Raw genomic sequence first — 27690 nt, forward strand, 5'->3', positions numbered from 1 at the left:
ACATCTTTGCTAGTGATAGCCAGCCAGGGCTTCATAAACGCCAGGGACCTGAGAGCTCTTTTGCAAGATGGAGATGTTGGGCTTCAAGGCCCCGCAGTGTTGGATCTGCCTCTTCCCAGGATGTCCTTGGCCTGCCTCTGGTTCATAGGAGAAGTCTGCAGAGGTTTCCGTACCTAGGCAGTCAGCTGCCTATATGATTTTTTTGTTTGTTTTAACGAAATGAAGTTGCCTTGGTCCCAAGTAGATTTGGCCTTTTTTTTTTTTTTTTTAATAGGGAAAAAGATAACTGTGTAATTTCCTTTCTGTGAAAAATTGCTACCTTTTACTTAGTAGAACTGGAATAACCTTTTCTGAAATGTCAGGCGTTCCCAGAGATTGGAAAATCCAGATCTTAATGGGGGCTGTTTCTAAACGCATCATTGTAATATTTGCTAATAACTACTCTGTTGATTGCTGCTATAAATCAGAGCCACAAATACTACTAATGTTGATTTCTGATTTCCGTGCAAACAAATATGAATGATTTTGAGATGTGTTTCCAGAAGTAGATGTAGCTGAAAGTACACATTGATCTCAGTTATTAGCTTACACGTCTGTTGCAACTCTGAAATCTAGAGGACAGGTATGTGCAGGTTTGTCACCTCAGATTTACCATGGAGAAACTGGGAATAATACAGCTCAGCAAAGTCAGAAAGCAGTCAGAAAGCTTATCCACTGAGTGATGAAGCAATATCCAAAGGTAATAATAAGCAATATTCATTTACATGTAGGTGCACTTTTTGGTTAAAAATGGCCTGGGTGTTTTGATAAAAATTCAACTACATTTCTGCACTGCATGGAACTTTACAAAACTACGTATCTTAATTGCTGAGGATATTTCTTCCTTCTTCCAGAAAGGGTGAAAAAGGGAGGAAATCCTGTTTATTTACAAATTACCCAAGTGGAAAGCTTTTCTTGTTGTTCCATTTTTATGTGAACATGCAGGGTTATTCTATTAAAGAGGTATTTTTCATTAAAATAATACATAAATATTTTATTTAATGAATTTGTCACCTTGAGGCTTGAGTTCAGTACACATGAACCATTTTCTATTTTTTACCAAAACTCTTGGTGGGCTGAACGAATTTCACATCCCCTAAGGAGATTCCTTTGCACAAGTTTAAAAACAGAAATGTCAAATGTTCTCTTCAGGTGCACGTTCCTAGCTGTGATGGAGTACAGGATATCAAATCCAGGTCAGGATTTGGCCCTGGATATTCCTTTAGGCAGGAATGTCAAAGAAACCTCTGTTGTACCTTGCCATACTTCTGGCTACTAAAAATGGAGCTGTCAGCTTCCAGTTGCTAATCCATTAATTTTTTTTAAAGGTTAGGGTTGCTGTTGACAAGTGACAGAGCACCCTGGTACAAACAACTGGAAGGGGAGGTTAGCATACTTAAAAAGAAGGGGACAAAATTTTCTTAGTCCTTTTTGGCTTCAATGATGTGAATTGTTTTTGAGAGGGGGAAAAAACCCTTTATTTTGTAAAATGGCTACAGTGTGGTCGACATTTGCATTACCCTTGCTGCACAAGAAGCATTTGTTTAGCTGATACAGTCTTCAGTAATTACCTTTCTGGATGTAAAATGCCCTGGAGGTAGAAGAGGAAAGGTCTCTCCTTTTCCTAACCTATAGCTCACTCTGAAATCAAATCATTCCTCACTGTGAAGAGTAGCCTCGTGGCTATACAAAAACCTTTTACCCAGCATCTTTCTCTGAAGATAACGTAATTGGGAAAGATTCATAACTTCTGATACAATCTTCTTGTCTTCAGGTTCAGACTAATAGCCCAAACAAATAATTTGAGCTGAAGTTCCAAAATTAATCCTAAAGAATATGAGAAAAAGGAGTTCTTAGGTTAAAATGAATTGAACCGAATCCATTCCATTCTTAAAAAATGGAGAAAAACTTTCTATTTTTTATGTTATCATCTCTTACACACCTCTTTCTGCTGGTAGAGGGGAGATTCAGGTGCCTGGACTGCTCTGTCTTCTCTGCTCAGATGTTCAACTTTATTTTTTATCTCCATTTACTGCATATATTGGTGACGGAGCTGAGGCTGAAGGTGGGCATGATTTCTGAAGAATGCAACATGTAGTGCATTACAGTTGTCAGAAGCATTTTTCTGGGGGTGAGGAGTACCAGGGAATTTGGGGTACTGCAGCTAATGGTTGCGATACCAATTCCCAGGTCAGGCTTGCCAGGGTAGTAGCGGTGATTTAATTTTGAGTTCTGTGGCCGCAGCGTTAGGGAGAGAAATGCGTGGTGGGACTTTCTCTCAGATGATTTTTCCACGGGAACAGAAATGGGGAGCAAGTCGGTTTTTCAGGTTTGTGTGAAGTTTTCACAGGATTCTGACCCCAAGCCTTGGCTCTGTATCGGTACCAAATATGACATCTGCATTCCTTTGTGTCTGTTACAGGTAAAGAGGCCCCAGAGTTCTTGTCTGTGGGAGACCCCTGATCTGTGTTTACGATATTAAATCATTCCCCATGTTGGAGAGTCACTGGGTACAGATGTTATATATCAGGGATAGCGAGACTGGTCAGACATCTCACATCAGGCAAAACACACATTGCTTTTAAAACTACCTTATTTCAGGAGCTCATTTTTATTAATATTATTCTTTTATTTATTATTTTATATTAGCATCAAAGTGAAGCACATTTGTAGGAAAAAGTCTGGTTTTAGCAACTATGGTAACTATTGTAAAGAAACCAGACATGATTTGCCAGAACCAGCTGTATCAGGGGCTACTGAAAGACATGTCAACTATGTCTCGATGTTAGGAAGGAAAAGCCAATATAAAGGTTATTCCGTAGTTACCTATCACTTCATCATTCACAGTTGAAGGCAGGACACTAGATTTGATACCTACCCTCATAAATCACTGGCCCGATCTCCTGTGTCACTGCATTCCAGACAACAATAGGGGATATTTAGTTATTGTACCATAACTTAGCATAGAGACTGGGTTTAATTGAGCCATTAGGGATATTAAATTTTTTCCACTCAAGAATGGCTTACAATACAGCGTGACGTTCATTCTTATATTGAAGATTATTGCTCTAAGGAATGAGCAAGAGTTACAGCTCTTACAGAAGAAGGGTTATTTTTCTCTTGGTTTTGCTGTCTTTACTGAGTTACGGGAGTGTGCTAAAAATGAGATTGCACTGAGAATGAGATAGGGCACAACTAACACTTGGTATTTAAGCTTCTGACAAGTCCCTCTGAAATTTCCACGTTTTTCTTCAGTGGAAGCGGGAAGCAGGGCTAAGCAGAGCTTTAACAGAATCAAAGCAGTGTTTTCCCCAAGGCTTCAGCCATTTACTTTGTTTACTATTATCCTCTTAAAATGTGTCTTTTATTATCCGTTACTATTTATCCATTCAAGAGGACAGTTCTTCAGCACTCTGAATTACTTATCACCCTAAGTTAGTTAATTCCTATTGTTACAGAAAGTTTTACCAAACTTTTTATTGAGAAGTATTACCAAATTGTTTTGCTGTTATTACAGCAAAGCCTAGCATTGCACCCAAACTAAAAGAATTCAAGCAAGCAACTGTAGTATTCTTACTTGACAAAAATATTATTTAATAGATCAAAAATGCACTTTTTATTTTCTTTCTGAACAACAAGTTCTTTATGGCTTCTCTGAGAAATCAGAACCTATCAGCAATCTAGTGGTTTATTTTGTTCCATCAAACAAAACTCCCAAACACAAGTTTTGCCTGCCTGTATTTCTACAAAGTTAAATCCCACCTTTTCCCTGAGGACCTCAAAAAATGAGATGAGAATACTCAAGATCCTGTTATCGTCAGAAAAATCCAACTTAAAGACTCACAGGAAAAATCTGTGCTTTCAAAGCTTACAGAATTCTGCTTTGCTCATTGACCTTGTGTGTTACTTCAGATGCTGTTTCTCTTTGCACCTCTAACATCATTGCGGTCTTGCAGAGTTAGTGCAGGTTTGTGTGGATCCTCACCTGTTCTGGGTCGCCATAGTATTCTAATCCCCAAAAGCATCTTTGAGATGCGTTGGGTTCTTGAGCAGAATCTGGGTACATGTTTGCCTGTTCCATGTTTGGGATCTCCACATGCTAACAAAACTTTAAAACAACAATTCGATTGAAAGGTCAAAGAGAACTTAGAATCAGTGTGAGATTAAAGTTGACAGTTTTTCTAGATGACTATAACTTTGCTATGTAAAGCAATTTATCTCCTGTCTCCCTGTGTGCACATGTATCGGGAAGGAAGAACCAACCAAGAAGTAGTCGAATATCAGCGCTTATTGCATTTGGTCTATAAAGCTGTTTAAGATCTTGGTGCTTGATGTGTAGCTACGTCACACATAATGTTTCTTTTTCTTTTTTTTTTTTTTAACAAAAGGTCCAAGCACTTCCGATCTCCCAGCAAGCAGCCCTCCTCTTCCTCCTGGTTACTCTGCTTGGAACCTGACCTGGGTCATGAGAGATACATCCCCTTTCTTCCCCCACAGAGGACGACACAGTGAGTAGCATTTATATGTTCTCCTCAAGGGACTGTAACTAACTGCCTAAGGATATTGGTATAATGCTGGAGCAAAATAACACGAGTCAAAGATAAAATATCCATACTGTCAGCCCCTGAGGGCACTAATAAGCCTTACTGCCCTTTAACAGCCTCCACTGGGGCCTTTCCCCACCCTGCCCATGGGCCCAGTAGCCCCATTTCAGCCCAGCCTGGAGTCAGGCTGATGTCCCAACATGGCCTTGGCCCATCACCATCTCCATGGTGGTGCCTGATGACTGTGGCTGGCCTGGCCTGGCCTGCTCCCTCGAAAACCAGCTCCCAGACTGTAATACTAGGGTGCTGTGTTGGAATGCAGTTATATGCATTATAAAGAGAAGAGCTGTGTACCAAACTTACTTTTTCTTGCTATCTCCTTCCCTAACTTCCATCCCTTCCAAAATCTGGGAATCTGTTTTCACCTGTTCTCTCGTATGACCTGTTTACTGACAAACCATAGCCATTCCAACTGTGAAATACTATGGTCGTAGTTAGGACTAGACTGCATAAGGCAATATCTAATATGCAATCCAGAAAGTGACTGAAGTAGAATATATCTACTATATATCTACTACCAGTCTCTATGAGGGGAGATAAGGTGCAGAGAGGCTAATAAGATTTACTCACCCCAAGCCTGTAATTATCTGCTTGAGGGAAAAGTTTGACCTACCTATATGAAGGAGTCCCATATTTCTTCAAATTTATGTTGCAGCCTTTTATGTGTGCAATATATATTCTTTCCAGTGGCATACAATACCTGCTCCTAGCTGTTGTATCTGCTTGAACGATGAGGACACACCAATTTCATTTTGGAAGGGACAGTAGCACAATCTTTTTTTCCCCTCACCTGGCTTTCTCTGAAGTTGCAAGGATGATTTTTAATTTATCCTTTATTACTTCTTCCTAAACTCTTTCAGTTTCTCAGTAATACTGTTCTAAGGGAAGGCTTTGTTCTTAAAACCTAAAAGCATTGATTCCATCTGACAGCATCACATGGAGATAAATGTACTGCATCTAAGCAGAAATGATTTATTATGATTTTAGCTGGTTGCACAATACCAAATTCTACCATATTCCAACCATCTGTTTTGCAAGGAAAGACAGGAATTTGATGAGGTGTTACACAAAATACAGTCTTCACTCAGGACAAGTCTAAACTGCTTTCTTGCTCAGGAGGTGTGATTCAGGACATGAACATTGAAGCTAGTGGGGAATCTGGAAGAGGGGCAGGAGTTGATTGATTTTTGCTAGCTTTGCACCTTAAGTTTTTCAAAAGTTGGTAGAACCTCCTCTAAATTAAAGAGGTAGCAGCGGCACCCAAAGTCATACATTTCAGACTAAACACCCCACAGCATCGCTATGTGGACATATTTCCTCCCGCTTCAGATATGCAGTGTGCGGAGGACTGGTGTGTGTATGTGAAGTAGAGCCTGTAACCATAGCCCAAGCCTAACAGGGCAATTTGTAAAACTTCTCTCGGTTCCTCTGCATACCTGCAGCTTTCAGGGACCTGAATGTTTATTAGTAAACTTCCCAGGGATCTCAATTTCCGTTCAGAACTGCTATAAGCGTGACAGGGATGGATAATGCCTTTCAGTAGCTGATCCTCGGCTCTGGATCTGAGCAGCTCTGTGAAGGTCACGCAGGGACTCAGCAGAGCAAGGCAGAAAACAAAGTTAGACCATCCAAGCTGAAAGCGAGTAACCTTGTCCCGGGACCACCCCAGCCTTCTGATTAAGTGGTTAATCCAAAATCACACAATAAGTCATTAGCAGAAATAAAAGCTAGCAGTCCTTTACTACTGGAGTGTTTTCCTCTTCTGTCAGAAGCTTTCCTTGCTACTCCCAGCGTGATTAAGATTACAGAGTGCCCTATAAAACTTCTATCAAAACTTTGTTTGCCTAATCATCTGATGGGACCCATCTAATTAACTGGCTGACATTGCTGAAGTGGGGCAATATTAGTTGTCTTAATTACTTTTTTCCCCGTGTTCCGCTTTTGGAGAAATCTCTTTGATTGAAAGGCTGAGTAAATTGAAATGTAGGGTCCCTCTTCCTCTGCCAAACTAAGTTCCTTGCTCCTCTGCTCAGAATTAAAAATTCTGATGGACTGCCTGTAGTAGTTCCAGCAGGAAGAGTGCTTGATGATATCTTTGAAACTGTATGCAGCAATTCCAAAAGATAATCACTGACACAACAGGATACTTGAGAGTGATGCATTCACAAGACTTTTTTTCTATTTTGTCTAGAGATTTCTAGATTTGTCTCTATCCAAGCATTGATTAATCATCCACCATCTCAGAGATGCAAAATCCACCTGCCTTTCAAAAAATAAAGACTTTAAAAAGCTATATGAAGTCAAAATTATCTGGGAATTCAGCCTGCAGGGCAGGAGGAGTCTTGAAATCTCCCTATTTTTGTGTTTTCTTTTGTTCTCTTTGAGGTACACTCACACTATTTCCTGTGGCTAGAACAAACTTTTAATGCATTCTGCATATGTGGACTTACGGTAGCGTATTAATCTCCCATTTGCAGCACTGATGGAACTCTGTCCTGAGGCTTACATGATTAACAGCACCCAGCCACATATTTCATTTCTTGTCCTGGTTGGCTGAATATTAATTTTCTCTTCTGTATAGATATTGTATAAGAAATCAATTGTCCACTGTGTAAAATCCATTAAGCTTCTGTAACAGGGGTTCCAGACGACGGGTGCCCCTTAAGGCCTGGAAACCTTCATGCAGTTAATACACCCCTCTCTGCCCCGTTCTCTATGTGCCCCCCCCCTCCCCGGGCAGCAAACAACACTGAACGTGGAACGCCATCCTGGCAGGGTACTGTGCCTACTGAAGAAAGCACTACCAACTGGAAAAAAAAGTCAAATTCTGGTTTGAAAGAAGAGCACGTTTCATGAGAGTAACAGCCATAAAGGCTGGACCGTTTGAGAAACAAAAGATAGGTTTTGCTTTTTAACTCTTCTTATGCCGCTGTGATGTGTGTGCATCTCTTTGCCAGTTCCCCCCAGTAGCAGCTGAATTCCTTGGGTGTTCTGAACCAGCTTTGTGCAAAATGCAGAAGTACCTCTCTCAGGCTGTGTCAGACTTCTGAAATATAGTTGACAGATTTTTTTGCCCCCCTCAAAGTTTAGGAAATAGTTGTGTTTTGGATTCCAAAGTTAACTGGGACTAAAACTCAGGGGGAAATAGCAGATTTGGCTACCAAATGACCAGTGTGCTTAAAAAATGTCTGCAAAAGGTGATTCAGCAGAGGAGGAACACATACCTTCACAAGTGCGTAATTATTCATAGCTTTGATTTAATAGCTACTAAAAGCATAATCCAAAGGATGGCCTCTATTAACAACTTACTAATAATTTCACTCAGCTCTATGTCTTCAGAAAGCGAATTTGACAGGGTTGTTGGTTTGGTTTTTTTTTTTTTTTACACTTTCTAATAGAACGTTGTCTGTGATGAGTTCATGATTTCCTGAATTGGGTTTGCTAAAAAAAAAAAATATAAAAAATTAAAACTGCGTTGCACTACTTTTACTGTGGAATAATTTGAGATCATTCTCACTTGCGTATTTGATGCTCAGTGGCATGACAGTTGCTCAGCAGGGTGTCAGATTATTAATTTTTTTCTCAGGTAGGTTGTGCGCAACTTGTTGAATTCAAGTACTCATGTGCATGCATTCAAAATACCATTTCATTCATGTGAGTTGAATACCAGCTAGATACTGCTGACATGAAACTCAATGAGTCTGAACGTCAAACAAAAGGGAAGATGGAGAGAAAGAGGGCACCAGCCAGATGAATTTGTGTTACAGTTAGGTTCCCATAACTACTTGTTTTATAAATCTACAACAAATCAGACTAATACTCACATCTTCAGAACAGTAAAGCTATGATACTTGGCTCAGCATGGCAGAGATACATGGATATGAACTAATTGTTACAACAAGTTCCTGTTTGGAAGGTGAGATAAAGTCAGGAGGGGAATGAGGAGAATAATACTTAGTTCCCGAGGAAAAATGAATCAATGCTTTCCTAGTAAAGATATTGCAAAAGTGATGTACTACCTTAATTCAAACACATTCTTTTTGCAATCTTAAAAGTACTCTAACATAGTTTTGGAAATAATGTTATGAATATAATAGGGCAAGACTTCAATTAACAGCAGTTATTAACACCAGATTAATAGAATTGCTTCATATAAAATAGCAGATGCTGTGACCCCATATACATATGCAAGAATTCTTGTTTAACAATTAGGTGGTATTTTTGCCATGTGCAATGGTGCTGAAATCCAGTGGGAGGAAAATCACAGGAAAAGCAGCATCTGCCTAGCTAAACTGAAGGCTGTGCTAAGCAAGAAAGAAAAAAAAATTGTGTTAGGAAGAAATTTTTACCGTCTTTCAAGTTATACTTCTCCTTATATCCTCTTTCATCTGCAGATAATATGCCAATGACAGCTCAACATTTTTTCAATAATAAAATAACATACAGTAAGACAACAAATGTCTTTTCTCCCTGTCTCCCAAGTATTCATTTTCTCTACAGATCTCTCAAACTTCATGTGATAGGTCTCTTGTACGAATTGTCAAAATATGACAGTTCATCCAACCACTGTTTTGCGCCAACTGGAGCATGTTTTCTAACAATCGCTGTTAGTCGGTACTTCAGTCTTTTGGCTAGAACTGGCACTAGAAATGCACTTTCATTTATTCTTTTTGCTGCATGCATGGGAGACTTGGTGGACAAATATTTCTTGTGTGGAGGATAAGCTCTGTCACTTCTTAGAGCAGGAGGAATGAAAATGAGAGCTATTGCTGGTTGTTCTCCCCACACCCCCTCCTCACACCTCTCTCTCTAGCTGTCTTGACAGACTGTGCTTATAATTGATTGATAAAGGAGCCCTGGCCCTTTTCTTTGTAGCTTGATTTCCACTGAACAAAGCAGCTGTCAAAGATTTTGGTGATTCAGTCCCTGGTGCACACTGAGGAGTTGGGTGGATATAAAGTATATGCTGTCATTTTAAAGATTCTCTTAACAAATAAATGAATGGTTGCATTATTGCCGTTTTCTCTAAGCAGTGGCCCATCCAGCTGCGGCTTGACTCTCCAGAGGATTAATTTAAACGCTTCTGGCATGAGGAGAGCCCTGGGCTCCTTAAGGAGGCAGGCGGCTCGCTCTGCGCTTGGCACTGAGCCGCTCTTCCCGGGGGCCATTCCCTTTTCCTACGGGGCAGGTGAAATTATGCCTCCTGTGGGGTACTGCTCCTCCGAAACTTTATTTCTTCAGGATGCAATCTAACTTTAATAGCCCCTGCTGAGGGAAAGAGCGTTTCTCTTTCAAGGCGGGCGGCGAAGGGAAGAGCAGCGCTGGCGCAGCCAGCTCCGGGACTGCCCGGCGGGTAGCGCGCCCCCACCATAACCTCTTAGGACGCCGCGGAGAAACCGGCCGCGTTGACCTCGTCCGCACCGAGCCTTGACGAGGTCTCGGAGGCGCCCACCTGCGAGGGCCGGCCCAGCGGCTCCGGGTCCCTGGCTTCCCGCCGCCCCGTTAGGGGCGGGGTTGCCGCCTAGCCGGCCAGCTGTGCGGGGACGGGTTACGACCCCAGCCCCGCCGGCAAACTGGAGGTGGAGGGGCTGGGAAGCGTCTACGGAGCGAGGAGGCAGGAAGAGGCCCTGGGCGGCAGCAGAGAAAGGACAGGGCGCTGTCTTGAAGGAGGTGGGGGGCTCTTGGCAAACGGGGCGAGACCCTGAGGGTCTGCCTTCACCGAGTCCCGCCGGGACACCTCCCGTTCTCTTTCACACCGTGGTTGGCCGAAAGGACACATCCCCATCTCCCAGGTGAGGGCCCGGCTGCTTCACCCTGCTCTAGGGTTTGGCCGGAGCTCTGCCCCTAGTCCGAACCCCGGTCATAAAATGGCTGCCGGCGTGGCGCGTGGGTGAGGCGGGCTGGGCGTCGTGTGGGGAGAGGTTGCCCGCTGCCGAACAGCGCCGTCAGGAAGGGGAGCTCTCCTGTCAGTAAACTCAAGGTCGGGGCAGTGTATGCGAAGACGTGCTAAAGCAGAGGAAGGACTCAGAATGACGAGTTAACTTGCTCTAAGTAGCTTTAAATTAAAAGGAGATCCCTGATGAACATAGGCTAAGTCTCAGGGCTGGGAGAGTGGTTGGTGTGCTCATGGGGCAGGATGGACCCCAAAGCCGTGCTGTACAGGGCAATGCTGTGGGGCTCCTCCAGTGCCTCCCCAGTTCCCCGCCTCCCCAGTTCCCCACCTCCCCTGTCAGATCATGGTGCTGCTCTCACATTTGATAGCTCCTGGAATGGCAGCCCTAAGACCAGGCATTTGCTAGGGGTAGTAAGGCCTGGGGTGCCTGGCAGGGATACATGTGTCTAACTGTCCCTTAAAATGTGCCAGTTTGCCCTTTGTCAGTCCTGAGCAACGAAAGGAAGTAGGTGAAAGTGTCTCTAGGCTTTCTTGGCAGGAACAAGGCAGTTAAACCCTACAATTGCTTTTCCTCTTTAATTTGTGTGACCACTGATGCCTTTTCCCATTCCCCTTGGGTTTTTTTCCCCATGCCCTTCCATCCTGTGGTGGATTCACTCATTTTCAATTGCTGCTGTACCTCCAGTCACACAGTGGAAAGGTGGCACCAGGGATCCTTTTGCAAAGAGTTTCACCCCTTCTTTGTGCCAGCGGGCCATTGCTCAGCTTGTATTTGGTGTGCCTTCTTCCATGAGGTCCTCCTGGGTGTTCAGCAGGCTGCTGAGCTGACAGCCAGAGAGCATGGTCTCCTATTTATGCTCCATTTTCACAGAGAAATACTTATTGCTGTAGGCTTCTTTGCATGACCGCACACATGCACCCCCATGTTGGCGGACAGAAATTCAGAAGGGCCTGATAAGGCAATCAAAACCCTTATATTGAATGGCCTGTGCCCTTTTCTACCCAGAGGGAATGGAGGAGGCTTTAGGAACTGGCTCTGTCCCTAGGATTAATAACTGGAAAATCAATTTGTCATTTCCCTGTCATAAATTAAAAGCTTATAGGCCTTATAACATGAGTATAATAGAGGTTAGTGGGTATTGATGGAGGTCTCAGAGCTCACTCAGCAGAGCACATCTCTACTATACAATTTAAATTATGTCTCCTCCACAAGGAGTATCTGTCAATATTTGAATAAAAAAGGCATCCTGCACAAGAATATTTTATCTATTTCTATACTGCTGCTGCAATTGTTCCTGCTGGAGGAGGTGTGTTCTTGAGGGAGGTTGTGGTCCCATTTTGATCGCTGTGACCTCTACATTGTGCATTTATGTTTGCAGATGTAGTACAAATTAGTCATGTTTAAGCTGATGGGATGTCAGTTAGGATGTATGTCTCTAAGCTGGTCCTGCTGAGAACAGAGGACATCTACCTGCTCCCTTGTCTATTGTAGAGGGGTGAGAAAGCAACCACACCTTTTTGAGGTGGTGACCAGCTGAGAGTAATGGAGGAGGAGTGACTTGTAAGAGTCAGCAGACCAGGAGTGAAAAGGACCCTTTTAAGTCAGACACATGTAGAACTAGAAAGGAACAGCTTAAGAGGAAATTATGTGCTGGTAAGATTTTTGTGGTTGAAGGGAGATATGGTTTAAAACAAATAAACCTATCTGTTGTTGGGCAGCTGAAGAAAGGATAATCAGAGTAGTTTCTTAACAAGAACAGGCTTTTTATATCTCTTTTCAAATTAGATTATTTTTGTTCTAAATAAGGCATGTTTCTGTGATGTGTGTTTACACAAATGACCTAAGATGATCCAAAGAGCGAATGATCCATAATCTGACCTGCAGCAATGTGAAAGGATATTTCCTGCAGATTACTGTGTTTTGGCATATTATTTATACTACTATTTTAAGTAATTTCTTTATTAGAAAACTCTAATCGGTTTAATTGAAACAGATGTAGTTGCCAGATATTTTAGTTGTTTGTGCACAAATTATTGCTGTTGGGTACGTTGATTAAAAATAAATTGAAGCACTCCCAAGACTCTAACATCATCAGACACACATGCAGATTCCCCTGTCTTTCCAACTGAATAGTAGCTTAATTTACTTTTCAGTCTGTGGTTGGTATCCTGTATCTTCTTACATACCAGAAACTGAAATGATTGATATCTATAGCCTTTCTTAAACAGGTGTTTACCTTTATTTGATTATAAGCATCACTTTTGTTTCCTCTTTAAAGATGTAATGATGATGAAATAGACTTCTAATAAATGAGCTCTTCTGTCTCTCTAGAGTCCAGTGGTTGCAGATGCAAAAGATTATTGGGCAAGGGGTTGGGTGTTTTTGCAATATATTTAAAAAGAGACTTTGCAGTTTGCTGGAACGTAAGTTCTTTTAGAGCCTTTAGGATCTATGTCAATATAGTTGTGGAATAAATGCATATACTGGATATAAATCTTTGTGACATCTCTTTAAAAAAACCCACCAAAAATCACAAAACCTGCTACTTTACTGACTAGCACACTATTCAAGTCCTAAAGCTCTGTATCTAGTCAATTTATATTGGTAGTAGGTTTAAGAAATAATCGCTATAAGTTGTGTTAGATTTAATTACCTTTCCTGCAGTGTTTGCTGTTTTTCAGAAAAGGGCAGAATGGCTTTTATTCAGTTTCCAAAGGCACATGGCTACATCTTTATGTGCTTAGCTGGGCAAGGAAAAAATAAATTCCATGTCACATTTAAACATGTTAAGATAAAAGTAAAAAAGGAAGGAGAAAGACCTTTTCTTATGCAGATCCATAAAAAAATGGTGATTTGTGGCAACATTTAAAATATTGTGAAGGTTCTGTATTTGCAAATCTGGTTTATATGGTCTTGTAGCAGCTGTCACACCAAAAGCAGTTTAGCAGTTTAAAAAAGTATGTATTGTATATAATGCTTTTTTTATAAAGTATATTACATTGTCAGTAGCGAAGGACGTTGTGAAAAAAGGAAAGCCTAGGGGTAGGAAGTTAACGTTAGGCTTGGAAGACTGGATGCTGTTTGCATAGACTTTGCTGTGTTGCATCAGAGCATTTCTTTGTCATCATTTCTTTGTACTGAATAGGATAATAGCACTGAAATTTGTGTCTGATATGAGATTAATTTAAATAAGAGCCTATGAAGAGTGCAGATATTCTGGTGATGGGGGGCAGACTATCAAGTTCTGTAAAAGATGGAAGTATGTTTTCATTAAATTGCAGATGCTCTCAAATGTATGAGCCAAGGATCTCCTCCTCTTTCGAGGAATAACATGTTGTAAAGGCCATTTGGCTTGACCGCAATGGGCATGTTAGATCACGTCCACTTCTCTGTAGGCTATTCATTGCAAGGGAAGGAAATGGTATTGCTACTTGTCTTTTTTCCTTTACTTTCCCTGCTTCAGGCAGAGGCTTTAGTTGTCTGCAGGGGTCATAACACTAAATGTGATGACTGTTATTTAATCACATACCCCAATTAAGTTGTCCCAGTTGTAGGTCAGAGGCCTGCTGTGTTAAGGGCTGCACAACCAATTGATAGTTCTCTTTTGAGGAGGAGGTTCTAAAAAGCGAGACTGAACAGGGGAGCTGAGCTGACTATCGAGTGCTTGTAGGCACCGTAATCAGACTCTTTGGGGGGCAAGGACTGGAGGAGGAAAATGAGAGCGCCTTGTGGATATCCATGAAGGGCTTTTCTGCTTGGGGGAAGACAGTAAGAGAGCACAAAGGCTTCTGTTCCCAGCAACTGGATGGGAGAGGAGAGGAAGCAAGGAGTGACTGCTGGAAAACTCATGATAATATGAGATACTGATGGGGGAGAGAAGCCCATGAAGAATGAAACAGTTGATTTGAAATGATTGCTCTTGCCATGTGTTGTCTTTGGCCTGGGCTGTCTTTCCCTTCTGTCGTCCTGTGGGTTCCGTCAAAAAAGTCCTTGCATGAGCTGTGTTTGTCCCCCCACCTTTTTTTCTGACAGTACCTTAAAGCACACACTACTCAAGCTGTTCCTCATAAATAAACTATACAGTAATGATGATATATCTTCTGTAACATGTAATTGAGCGTTTGGTTGCTCTTTTGTCCATTTGGACTTTGATACAAAGTTTAATAGACTCTTAACACTTTATAGGGTTAAAAAAATGTCAGGTTTGTTTTTCTTTTCTTTTTTTTTTTTTTTTTGGAAGAACATCTAAGGGACTAGAAATAAGTGGTCTGAGGTTTGAGTATGATATTGCAGTGGTAAACTGTATAGCATGAATATATCCACTGTTCCCTGCTGCCTAAATTGAGGTGTGCTTTGTGTATCATGAAATTTATATTGATGACATAGAGGCCTGAAAAGGGTAGCGACTTTTGCATTCAGATTTAAGGAAGTGTCTATAATCCTTGTTACTGCTGCTTGTGGTGTATATGGATTCCTTACATTATGTGGTTTCTGTGGTGGTGTGAAGTATTCAAAATGCTGAGTGAATGATAAAACACCTGATTAAGAAAATCAAATACGAACTGGAAAAATAGACTCTGCTTTTTCCAGCTTGCTGTTAAAAAGGCAAATTAGCTGGGAAAAGTATAGTGAGAGGGCAAGAGTATTAACCTTCAGATTAGAAAATGTTATATCGCCAGGAGAATAGGCTGAACTACATAAATCTGTGCACACTAAGAAGAAATTAGATGCTTAATAGAGAATGTAATTGGAGTTTTTTAAAAAATTAGTTAATTGGACTAATGTCATTTCAGATTATTTGTTCCACTTGCATAGCTATGGCAGGACAGTAGACAGGGTAAAAAAACTCCGAAGAAGAGCTGGATTTTTTTTTGGTGGACTTTTTCAAATGGATCTAGCCTTTTCAGAAACATTGAGTTAGTTCAGAAATAGTTTTTTTCTGTTACTGAATATTGTGTTGAGTGCTGACTGTGGTGACAAAAGCAAATGTATGCAGGGCATTCCAGAAAATTTAGCAATCTTGATGATTAAAAAATCTGTGCAGGTTATCACTGCATGTTGTGTTAAGCATCTTGAATTATGGTGTGATAGTAAATTGGACACTGGGAACTGAATCATAGTTGCACCAGCAGGGTAATTGGTTTCTGAAAGAGAAACATCTCAAAAGAAATGTCTGTGTTGGAGGCAGATGCTGGCTGTGTTGCCTGGAGGCTAAAGTTTTGCGGCAGCAGATCAAGCTTCTGCTGCTTCTACGGTCTCAGTGAAGCATTTCAAACCCAGAGGGTCAGAAGGTTGCTTCGCAGGGTATAGTTCCTATGGCTACCGGCATGTCCCATATGCCAAGGATGTGTGACTCACTTTGTAGAGTCCTGTGCTCACTGGGATGGAAAGTGACTACAAAGCATGTTAGTAGTCTTTGCACTACAATGGTCCTGGTTGAATTTGAACCAGCATCCCAGAAGAAACTGGCTTTCTGTCCCGTTTTATCAATTGACTAAGCTATTCCCTTTCAGTCTAGGTGATACCTTTCCCCGCTTTAGCCTGTGCTGCCCTTTTATCTGTCCTGAAGGGGAATTGCTGGGCCATGGGCCTTCCTCTTGATTTGCTGCTACCTGCATAATGAACCTCTCTGTGGTCCATTTCGGACACCGTTTTGACTGTCTGTTTATGGACTTCCTCCATATCTTTCTACCTCATTGTGGAAAAAAGCAAGCCCTATTTTACTAAGGTATAAAATGAGTGTGTATAAACACCTTCCAGCATAGAGGAAGCTGGATTTAGTTAACCTGGTATATTTTATGTCTTTTTTTCTTTTTTCAGTATTTGACTGCAATTTTGAATCTCCTTGTGAGCTGGAATATTCCATTTCCTCAAAAGATCAGGAAACCCCCAACAATGCCTGGGTCAGAGTGAACGCGGAGGAGATTTTGCAGCTAAACATCCTGGATGGGCCAGAGAGAGATCACTCTGAGAATACACCTAAAGGTAAGATGGATACAACCATGTAACGCCTTCAATGTAATGGTTAGTTTTAAAAAGAAAACATCCTCTCCACCCCTAAAAAAAAAAAAAAATCCCTACCAAAACCCCCTGAAACCCCACCCAAAGAAACGTTCTCTTAAAATACTTAAGACAGCTATAATGCTTTTGTTGCAACAGACAATGAATGCAAACAAGTGTCACAAGGGACACTGGGACAAAGGGAGTCATTCTGCACATGAAGGATCTGGTTTTGTGTAAAGGCAGTCTGAACCATATAGATGGGAAGCAAAATATCCAAATAGTATTGTGTGAAATCTGAATCGGGCTGACCCATGCCATGGATGGTATTTGGATGATGTCGTGGTTTAACCCCAGCCAGTAACTAAGCATTATGAAGCTGCTCTTTCACCATTCCTCCCTGCTCCCTCCTCCCCAAGGGGATGGGGAGGAGAATGGAAAAAAACTCATGGGTTGAGATAAAGGCAGTTTAATAGGATGACAAAGGAAGAGAATAACAATAATACAAATGAAGCACAAATGCAATTGCTCACCACATGTAGAAGGAAAAAAACCCAATGTCAATGCCCAGTCTGTTTCTCAGCAGTGATCCCGCATCCTGGCTCGCTTCCCTAGTTGTATACGGAGCATGATGTTCTATGGTATGGAATATCCCTTTGACCAGCCTGCATCAGCTGTCCTGGCTGTGTTCTTCCAGCTTCTTGTGCACCTGGCAGGGCACAAGTGTAGACATAACAACTAAAAACATCAGTGTGTTTTCTGTTGTGAACACAGAATGAAAACAGTTGTAAAAACATCATACTAAATCCAAAGCGCATCACTGTACCGGCTACTAGAAAGAAAATTAACTCTTATCTCAGCCGAAACCAGGACAGATGAGAAGAGTACTATGATGACTATGTTCAAGGTCATTCAGTGGTTGGAAGAGATGAATAAAGTAGTCTGGTTTTATGTCTGCTCTAGGTGCTGTTTACTGCTTGCTTGTTTGCAGACCATTGTAGGCAACATCCTTGTGTCCAGGGCTTAGGTTTTCTATTTGGCAAGAAAACAAAAGATGAGTTTTGCCCTTAATAAAAGAAAAAAGTTCCTGTCTCTAAATAGAGGTAGGAAGCATGAAAAAAAAAAAAAAGAGTGCAACAGACTTTTCTCCTTGCTTGGAAGAAAATTTGGTTTGTTGGAATTATTTTTCTTGCTCATGATTATATCTGGAACAGCAGCGTATTTCATTAATATTAAAAGTGCTAAAAAGATTTTTAGATGTATTTGTGCTCTTCTAATCCTGGGAAAGCGGAGAAATTCTTAACATCCTTCCAGCTGTTAGTGACATGTGCTTGAAACCCCTCCCTGTAAGGGTTGGGTGGTGTTGATGAGAATGGAGCTACAAAATGGAAACAGGGGAGGTAGGGCTACAAGCTTTACCCAGGCAAGGAGGGTATAGAACAAAAAGGTATAGGGAAGGACAACAAAGATTATCAGGGATATGGAACAGTTTCCATACTAGGAAAAACTAAACAGACAAAGATTGTTTATTCTGTCTGCGATGGTAGGACTTAGAGGTCCATAAAAATGCACATTGAAGAGCAATGGGAAGCAGCCATGAAGCTAGTGGGTGCCGGGTATAGAACAAGCAAGAGAAGATATTTTTCATGTAGTACCTGAACAAACAGTGGTAATAAGGTGCATGAATTAATGTTCTGGAGGCCAGAAGTATGTGTGAGTGTAAAGAAGGATCAGATGAATTCTTGCAGAATACATTCATCACTGGTTATTTAATTCAACAGTCTGTTTACAGTCCCTGACTCAAGAAGCCTCTTATAAAGAAAACTGGAAGTGAAAGGACCCTTTTCTTAGTAGCCAGTGTCAGAGACGGCATTTGACTTTGCAGACCTGCAATCTGACTGCTTGTAACAATTCTTATGTTCAGGCAAATACAGAGGAAAAGTTTCAGTTCTGCTTTCGTTCATATTCTTTAATTCTGTTTTCTCATCCATATCAATAGCATAGTACTTTTCCCCAGATAGCCATTCTAAATTAACTTTTAAGGCCCGTTGCTTGAGCACTGATTCATCAGCAAACAGAGTCATTTTGGTGGGATCTGTGTCCTGTGTAAAGCAGCTAGACCACATTTGTGATGCACGCAAATGTCTTCTGATTTTCACATCAGAGAACATACGTGCGCGTACTAAATTTCTGGCTACAAAGATACAGTTAAGCAAAAGTTTGAGGTAGATCTGAGTGTCTGCTGTTGCACGAGAATTTAAGAAAAAGGAGAACAAGCTGGCTGCTGATGAAATTTAGGAATTAAAACCTGCTTGCTTTGAATTGAGAAGAGTAGCTATCACTTTCCTGAAGTGGGGAAAAAAATGGGGAAAACCCATGAGAAAATAAATATATTGTTCCAGGTCCCTGCGGTGCTGCATATTGTCGATGTATGTTTCTTCTGGATTTTTTTGGATAAAGTTATACCTTTGTCTGTATTTAGTCAGTTTTATACATCTGTCAAAGCAGAAGAGGGGAGACTGTTGGTTGGCCCTGTAGCCCAAAAACAAGGGCAGTATTGGTTGATGATTTCCAGTTGCCTGTTGGGATAAAATTCTATTTCTAAGTCCAAAGTTTGGAGAGCTTTTTTCTTCATCTGGAATATAGGCAATTTAGGCTGAAGCTTGTTCTCTGCTGTTTTCTCCCATTCCGAGGGGCAAGTGATTGAATGGATTTAGATTTGTGGGGTAGCAGAGTGGCTTGTTTGGGGTGTTTTCTTTGCTTGCTTGTTTGTTTTTTAAATTATCAGGCTCGTTGGACATAGTCAGTGGTAATTTTTTCTTGAGCCCTTCAGTAGAGCTGTAGGTCTGCAACTCATAGATGACTGTAACTCATGTGTGTGTAAAGACTCATTTGAAAATCAACACTTGGAGCTAGCATCTCTCTATTTTAAATCACTTTAATTACAGCTGCTTGGCACAGATAGTTGTGTGGTCTGTTTCAATCTGAAATAATTAAGCACGGTAATTCCAGCCCCCACTGTTTCCTGCAAATTGTACTTCCAATTATCTCAATCTCATTTCATCTCCTTTGCAGACAGTAATGCACAGAGATAAACAGATAGCGTAACTAGATTTTGGGATGGTTTAGCTCATCCTTGTCACTTGGCTATCAAGCCATGTCAAGACATTGATTGAGACAAATGGGTATGATTCATTGTGCTTTATATACATTTCTGTAAAAGGTTCAGTAGGAAATAATTGGTAGATCTCCCAAAGAGAGACATTGAAAGAACTTCTGTATTTTTTGCCCCTGTCCCTGCAGCATGATACAGCTCAGTCTCTAGGAATCAGAACAAGTAAGCGTGGATCGAGTTACCTAGAGGAAGATCTAGTTTCAGATGTCTCAACATTTGGTTACAGTTATATCTGAGTGCCCTGCTCACTTGACATGTTCAACATGTGGTGTCACACAAATCATTGATCTTCTGCGTAGGGATAGATGGGGAGGTGGTAATGTTTGATATTGAATTATGCAGGGTAAAAGATTGGAGGTCTGGTTTGCAAGGAGTTGAAAAAGGATGCTTAACTGGATAGTAGTGGCAGGTGAAATTCAGCATAGATTATTTGAATGGGAGAAATGTGCAGAGTTTGGCATATATAAGGACGGATTCTGAGCTGGTTGTAATCACAGGCTGATTTTGGGGTAAGAATAGAGCTGTGAAAACATAAATTCAGTATCAGTCATAAAGTAAACGTGATCTTGGGACTTACTGGGAAGGGAGTAGAAAATAGTATAAATGTGAAAATAGACAGTATAAATGCGTGGGGCAGTTGTATCTAGAATACAGCATTCTGTTCTGGTTCCCGTGCATCAAAAATTGTTCAGTACAGCTGGGAAAGTTATTAAAAGAACGGAAACAAGGATGATCTAAAGTATGTGATGGCTGTCTTTTAGAAACTCTTAAATTAACTAGGACTATCTTGCCTGGAAGAGACTGCATGGCAGAGTTTTATAAAAATCACAGAATTTTCTAAAATCTTTAAACCTTTACAAATCTTTTTATATAAACTCCCAAGATTTTATTTAAGCACAGAAAGGATGAGTACAGAAGGAGTATTCATTACTTCTAATACAGAATTGGATGGCATCAGATGAAATTAGTAGGTGCCAGGTTCAAAACAAAAGGAGATCTTTCAGTATGTAACAAACGGTAAAACTGTAGAACCTTTTTCCACAGGGTATTGTTGGTGCTAAAACCTTCTATGGGTATGCAAATTGACGGGATATATGCAGGGAAGAAAAATAGGCTACTAAATTCTCAAGACTACCTTTTCTGGCTCAGAAAGTCCTTGCACAAAAGATCCCTGAAGGCCAGGGGTGGAGAAGTACAACTGTTTGCTCTCCCTGTTCATATATTCTTTCCTATGTATCTACTACACCTGTCTGTTTTTAGAGCCAGATGTCTGAAGTTAGTGAATCTTCGGGTTGTGCTGGTAGGGTTGGTGAGGTGGTGCGTCCCTCCCTCACCTTCCAGTCCAGTCTTTTTCTTCCCTTTGAAAAAGGAAATAAATGCACTAACAGTTTTGGAACAAGTTGGGGAGTCCAGTTTAAACATTTAGTATTATTTGCTGTTCTTTTAAAGCCTTGTGAATGGTATTGAACCATGCAAAAACATTGGGTATTTGGTAGGAAGAATTGCAGGACTATCTGTCTATAGAAATCTATGGAAGGGAGGCTGTCAAGGTACTTTGTGGGTTTTCAGGTTTTTTTGAAATTTTGTGCTAAAATGCTTTCACTTTCCTCCATTCCCCTCATCTTGTAAGTGGACCAGTGGGTGATAGAATCACTGATTTATTTGCCAGCTAGGCCCTGCATGGTACATGCAGATCTGCTGGAGCGACTAGTATTTCCAAGTCAAACTTATATAACTTTCTGCAGGATCAGAGATTTAAGGTTAAAATTCCACTGATGTGCTAAAGATTGACAGGAAAACTTCCACTATTGGGATCTGAATCAGGCCTGTATGTGATGTAATGAGTAGGCAATCCATTGTGGGTTACTAGACTTCTTTTCTTTTAATTCATGAATAAGCAAAAAGATGCTATAAAAAATTCAAGCATTCTGCATCACTGACTGCATTTACTTATTTTGACAAGTGTGATTAATTCTTAATTATTTATGATCTTTCATAATATATTATACCAGCAAATGTACTGCAGTCTATCGTAATCAAATATGAGGAATTGGAGATCTTGCAACTGTGGCAGTATTTCCTAAGGAGGCAGGTTAGACAACCCAGTTTGTGGTTAGAATGACAGTTTGTAGACCAGGAAGGTTGCATTTTGCAGCTGTGTGGACATGTTCAAGTGAAAGTGTCATTTGCCTCTCTGATAAACTTGAGATGGGTCAAGCCAGCCATAAACTCTGTGCCTCTCAATTCTTGATTCAAACCTAGGGTTTTCTGTACTGTGGGGCCTCTAGGATACAGTTCAGAGTGGCAGGTGGTTTAACATCCGTCAGAAAGTGTGTCTTTCCAGAATTCATCTCTCCTGCTACTTCATCACAGTGCTTGTATTTTCCTAACTCTAGAGAGGCACTGCCTCAGCTTCCTGTCAGCAACATTGCGTTGCTCTGTTGCCCATGGACTTGTGAATGGCAATAATTGTGGTCCCTGATCTGGAGTGCAGTCATGGCTTCCTGCCGAGTCAAATTTTACAAGGAAGAGAAAGAGAGGAACCACTACTGCAAAGTTAATCTTCTGTATTTAAGGAGGAAAGACCAGCAGCAGCTGGACCCAAAACAAATACACACAAACTGGATCCAGATCTGTGCTTGATAAAATGTCAGTGTGATCTATTTCCAACTGTAAGCATAGTTTTAAACTTGAAGGATTAGAGGCTTGACCACTCCTGACTGTGGTGATGCAAGTGAGTTGCCTGCTTCTCTTTTAAATCTTGTGATTCTAGATAAAGTAAGTGAATTTCTGCTTCTGTTATCTGAAGATTTCAGGGCCATGAAAATATGCAGCTACTTGATAAAAATTCTGGATGAAGAGATAAGTTGAGGAGGTATGACCACCATTTCAAATAAGAATCAAAAAAGTCATAAGCCACTCTGCAAATGTGAACACCAATTGAGACAACTCCTTGATGGAAAATGTAGATTAAACTTTCATGAAGGATGGCAGGGGAAGAGGGAGATGAATGAGGACAGTGTCCTAACCAGCCACTGATTAGTTGAAAAGCTCTTATGTAAGTTCTAAAACAAGAAGTATCTGCACATTGTGTTAATGTGGTTTTGGTTTTTGTAATTATTACTAAAGAAATGGAGCAAGGCTAAGGCACTGAGCATATTAGCAAATGAGAGATAATGAACTGCAGGATTATAAAATGACTGTTGACTTTAATTTATGATTCCTCAGACAAAGAAGAATGAGGCAGATAATAAAAGATAATAAATAATATTTTGTTTCAGATTATCACTTTATTAACAAAACAGTAGAGTATAAATCAGTGTGGGCTTGCAAGAAGTAAGTAGTTGAGAAGTTATTTTTCATGTAGGACTCTTAAGCAGAAAAAAGATCTGTAACACAATTCCACTAAAAATTGGGGAAAAAAAATCTTTCTGAAAAAGATAGCTATTTACCAGGGGAAAGAATAAATGATAGGGAGAGTAGCTGGGCTCATGCTAGACAGACAAGTGTCTTCCCTTTACATTAATCCTTAAGACTGGTTTGAGGATAAGCCTTGATCTCATAGAATTGATCTATCTTATATGTCTTTTAAACAAGATATCAGAGTATTTCTTCTTTTCTTTAGTAAATCAATACATGGAGTTTGAGGTTTTGACAGGGTGAGTCTGAAAAAAAAAATCATCAGAGTTGCCTTCTCAGGAGAATTTCTGTTTCGGAAGAAAAAAATGTTTTTGAACCTATTGCAAGTTTTTTGTCAAAACTTGCAGATCCGAATGTTTATTGCACCCCTGTCTGTAATGCTGGAGAAGAATGTGGATCATCTGAGTCTGCAAAGATTCAATCCAGATGGTTGAATAGTACTTGAAAAGATACTGCTGTGGTATGATGCCACCTCAGTTTTATTATTTATAAGCATTCAGATAAACCATAGGTATCCTATGAAGATTTGTAAACTTTTGTTTAGTTGAAGTGGGATTCGGTTTTCTGTTAGTTATTTTCCTCTTTAAGATTTAGCCATTGAGTCACTGGAAATAATCGTGTGTGAGTTGAAGGGTAGCTACATACCACAAACGAAGTAGTAGAAGAATTAAGTGAGATCTGGAAGCAACACATGGACTGAAAACTATTCATTGATCTTATTGCAAATAGGAGATTTAAGGATTTGCAGGGATGACTATCGAGTTCTTTGTAAACAGAGAGGGTTTTAAAATAAAAAAAAAATTATTTACAGTGAATAGTTCTGGCTGTTCTAGTTAGAGATTTAAATTTTGATACTTAACATGGCAATGTATATCAAGTATTATAACAGAGCCCCATAGGAATTTATGCAACATTAATACATAAAATGCAAACCGAACTTGCTTCCAGTATCCATTGGATGGCAAAGAAAAAAAATGCAGCCTTTTTATGATGGTCAGATTCCAGATCATACTCTGTCAATACAAGAAATGGACCAGATGTTCTTAGCATTTTGCAGCTTGCTCTTCTCATCAGTACTACACTTGTGCTTTGTTATTGCAAAATTATTTCCCTTTAATGAGCCTGCTCTAAAGAGGCAAATTATTGCCTCACTGTAGGACACTGTGTTTGTTTATAGAATAGGTTTGTATTTATACGGACTATGGATTAGCACGTAGGTTTGTTGATTTTAGAAGTCTTGTTTGTTCATTCCTTAGTTCAGTGAAGACTTGCATGCAACTCAACATGGGGCATTCTGTTCCCCAAGCTGAAAAAGAAAAATTAATTTCAGTGTGTATCAGATGTTAGTATGCTCTAATGGCTTGCTGCATACCTGTGACTAATGTACTTCAACAAGTATATCCAGAAAAGGCATAGACAGTGAAGAATAAATGGGTTGTAAAATGGTCTCTTTCTCACTATTAGAGATGCTTTCTTCTTGGCAAGATCAAACATACTAAAAGGACAGCTGGAGGGAAACGTTTCCTGCTTTTGCCTGTGTTTGACCTTTTTATAGAAAAAGACTACCAGATTAACATGCATTTGTAATTATTTTTTCTCCTCTGTGGTGTAGGGGTAGTGTTCTTTATCCCTGAATGCTTGTGTACATTCATGCATATGTTGCATTTGGGGTTTTTTAAATTGAACTTCAAGTATAGTAAACTCATATTTGTGCAAAGAACATTGAGTGAATTAATAAATTGTTATTTGATAGTTTAATTTCTTTCTAGCCTGACACCTCTATTTTCCGTATATTTATTTTTTTTACCAAGCCAGCTCACACAAGTGGCTCTGTACATAAAAATATAATGTATGATAAAGAAGTATCAGCAAGACACTGTAAGCCTTGTAGCCACTTGGCTGTGTATTGCCACTCCTTACCAATCATAGTCTGATTATATCCATTGCCAATTATTACGGTAACTTGTGCTTCTTTAATACTTTACCTATGAGGCTCTGAGAATGTGTGAAGTGCCTTTAGTAGAGCAGTTCTAAAGAGTTGGGACAAGTGTTTCTCCATGTTAAAGAGAAATTAAGTGCAGTGTGGTTAAATCAATGCCCTGGGGTGAGTTGTGTTCCTAGCTGCGCCAAAAGTATTGTATCTCTTGCACTGTAACTAGTACTAACAGTTAGATGCTTGTTGCTCTATGGTATTTTTGTCATGAAGTTAACTTGCTCCACTTAGGATAAATAGACATCATCATGTGGGATTTTCTACAGACCTATTCTGTGAGATTATGTTAAAAGCATCAGTAAATTGACAAGAACTGGAATATTTTTGCTATTGTTCTTAACATCAATGATAATGTCTCTCTTGTTGGGTTGCAGTAGCTATCTTACACACCTATGCTTGAATGAATACATTAAAAGAGAGTCACAGAACTCTGAAAGCTAAGAAGTTTTACTGCTGTGACTCTTGCCAAGAACAAAGCCTGAATAATTAAACAGAAGTAAAAAAATTGTTAATTTGGAACTGTGATAGAGAAAAGATCACAATTCGATCAGGATCTTAGGGCAGGCTAAGCTAAACCCAAGTACAGCTTGACCTTTTTGCCTAATCTAGATGGGTAAATTTGGGTAAAGAAAGAAAAGATCAATTTTTATTATTTCTGTCCTTGGTTTTCTGATGACATTTGAGTTGTTTAGATGCAAATCTGTAAAGGATAAGTTGGTACCAATGTTTGTATAATACCTCGTTTCTGGAAAGATACAATTGAATGTACTACTTCAGACGTGTTGCAAGAAGTATTCCCTTAGACATACCTTTAGAGGTTAAATCTTATTCACAGGAATTGTTAAGAGTTGACCAAAGCAATTTCATTTACCTTTACCTTAAAGGGGAGGAGGACCTATAGGCTTAGCTGTATAATCCTCGAGTTTTCTCTTAAAGCAGTTTAAATGGAGCATGCTTGTTTTATCCTACTCAAAGTAACCAAAGAAGGTTGCAGTGTTAAAGATAAGTGAGAATTCTGTTTTGTATCTTTTAAAAAAACTTTTCTTAATGCCATGCGATGCCTGTTTAGGCAGCCCCAAGCAACTTGCCTAGGTTCTAATGAATAATCATCCATTCAATTATGAGTTAGAAGCTATCCCTGAAGTTTCATCTGTTTTCTTTGTTTGCTTGTTTTGAGAGCACAGTGATTAAACAGATGGTATTGTGTACAAAAATGAGAATGGCCATACTGGGAGAGTAGGAGAGGGAAGCAAACTTGGGGCCAGACTTCCCAGAATATTCTCTCACTATGCAGGCATGCTTGTGTCAGGGACTGCGCTGAGGGGAGCAATAGAATATAGTCCTCCATGTCATATTGCAAGTCTGCCGGGATACATACTACAATATCTTCTTGTTGATTTGGGATCTCCAATCCTAGACACCATTCCTATGTTGAGGAATGCTGCCTTTCTGTGCAGTGAATTATGTTGTGCGTTCCTCGGTGTAAAGAAACTGCTTTCCCTAAGTCCCCCTTAAGTCCCTTTAGTCTCAGCGGCACAGCCTTTCTTGTCTGTCAAGTGCAAGCAAATCTGGAAATGCTTGACCTTTTGTCTTTTACCTTCACTAAATAAACAGAATTTAAAAGAAGATGAATATGAGTGATGTTCTTTTGTTAAAATGAAAAAAGACTATTTTTAAAAAATCATTTTGAGTTGATATTAATGGGTTTGTATCACTTGCAAACCCAGATGAAAGTAAGCTTTGTTAGCTGAATGCTCCAGTGTCACAACAGAGATGAGAGAAGCAAGCACCACTTAATTCTAAACAGCATTTCCATAAGAATTCAAGAAATGTGATAGTAGGCTTTTAGCCATTGATCTGCATTTTTTCCTTCTTCCTGTTTTATGGCTGTAAGCAGATCTTCCCACTCCTCTGTGAGAGGCTGTCTTTCTAAATTATCTGGTGTAAACATGAGTAAACAAGATTATGAGTAGACTTCTCCAGATTTGAAGAGGTGTTCAAACAGCAGAACCAGAAGTTTTGTTGCTTGCCATTGCCTATGTTAAAAGAATAAACCTGATGTAAGACAGAACAATAACTTGCTTTGTATGCTGGTTTTAGTGTGGGTCATCTTGCAGCTTTTGTGTACTTCCAGTGGGGAAGTGGAAAGGTCAGGCAATGAAGGGAAGTATTTTGCTGCGTACCACAGTCGTCTCTGGCAGTCATTTGGAGTCTTGCAAGGCACATAAACAGCATAATAAGGGTTAGAACACAATTCCTTTTCACCTGTCACAGTAATTTTGTTTATTGGAGAAAAGCCCAAGCTGCAGAACTGTGGTATTGATTTTGAATAGCTGAAGGTTCAAGGATGTTCTAGTTTCAAGGTGTTTATTCAGAGTTGAAGAAATAAAAAGGCCATGTTAAAACAACATTATGATGCAGGTTTAATTCTACTCTCGGGGTTTTTCTCAAAGGTGTGAAAGTATTTGGGGAGGAGGCAGAGGATGGTTTATGTTTGACTGTCCTAAAAAATTTCAGCTTTTCAGGCTGCCAACTGTGGATAGGGCAGGCTCTGCCTGCCTGGGT

The 27690-nt window shown here is 40.2% G+C and overlaps 1 protein-coding gene across 1 annotated transcript in view; it reads left to right on the plus strand.

Moving 5' to 3' along the window:
• Nucleotides 1–27690, plus strand: part of ALK (ALK receptor tyrosine kinase) — a 321448-nt gene that overhangs the window by 78993 nt on the left and 214765 nt on the right. Inside the window, exons 2-3 of the mRNA XM_075749445.1 lie at nucleotides 4428–4547; nucleotides 16358–16522. Of these exons, the coding sequence (XP_075605560.1) occupies nucleotides 4428–4547; nucleotides 16358–16522 (285 nt within the window). The remainder of the gene's footprint in view (nucleotides 1–4427; nucleotides 4548–16357; nucleotides 16523–27690) is intronic.

The sequence above is a fragment of the Balearica regulorum genome, chromosome 3 (genome assembly GCF_011004875.1).
Source record: "Balearica regulorum gibbericeps isolate bBalReg1 chromosome 3, bBalReg1.pri, whole genome shotgun sequence".
Taxonomy (NCBI): domain Eukaryota; kingdom Metazoa; phylum Chordata; class Aves; order Gruiformes; family Gruidae; genus Balearica; species Balearica regulorum.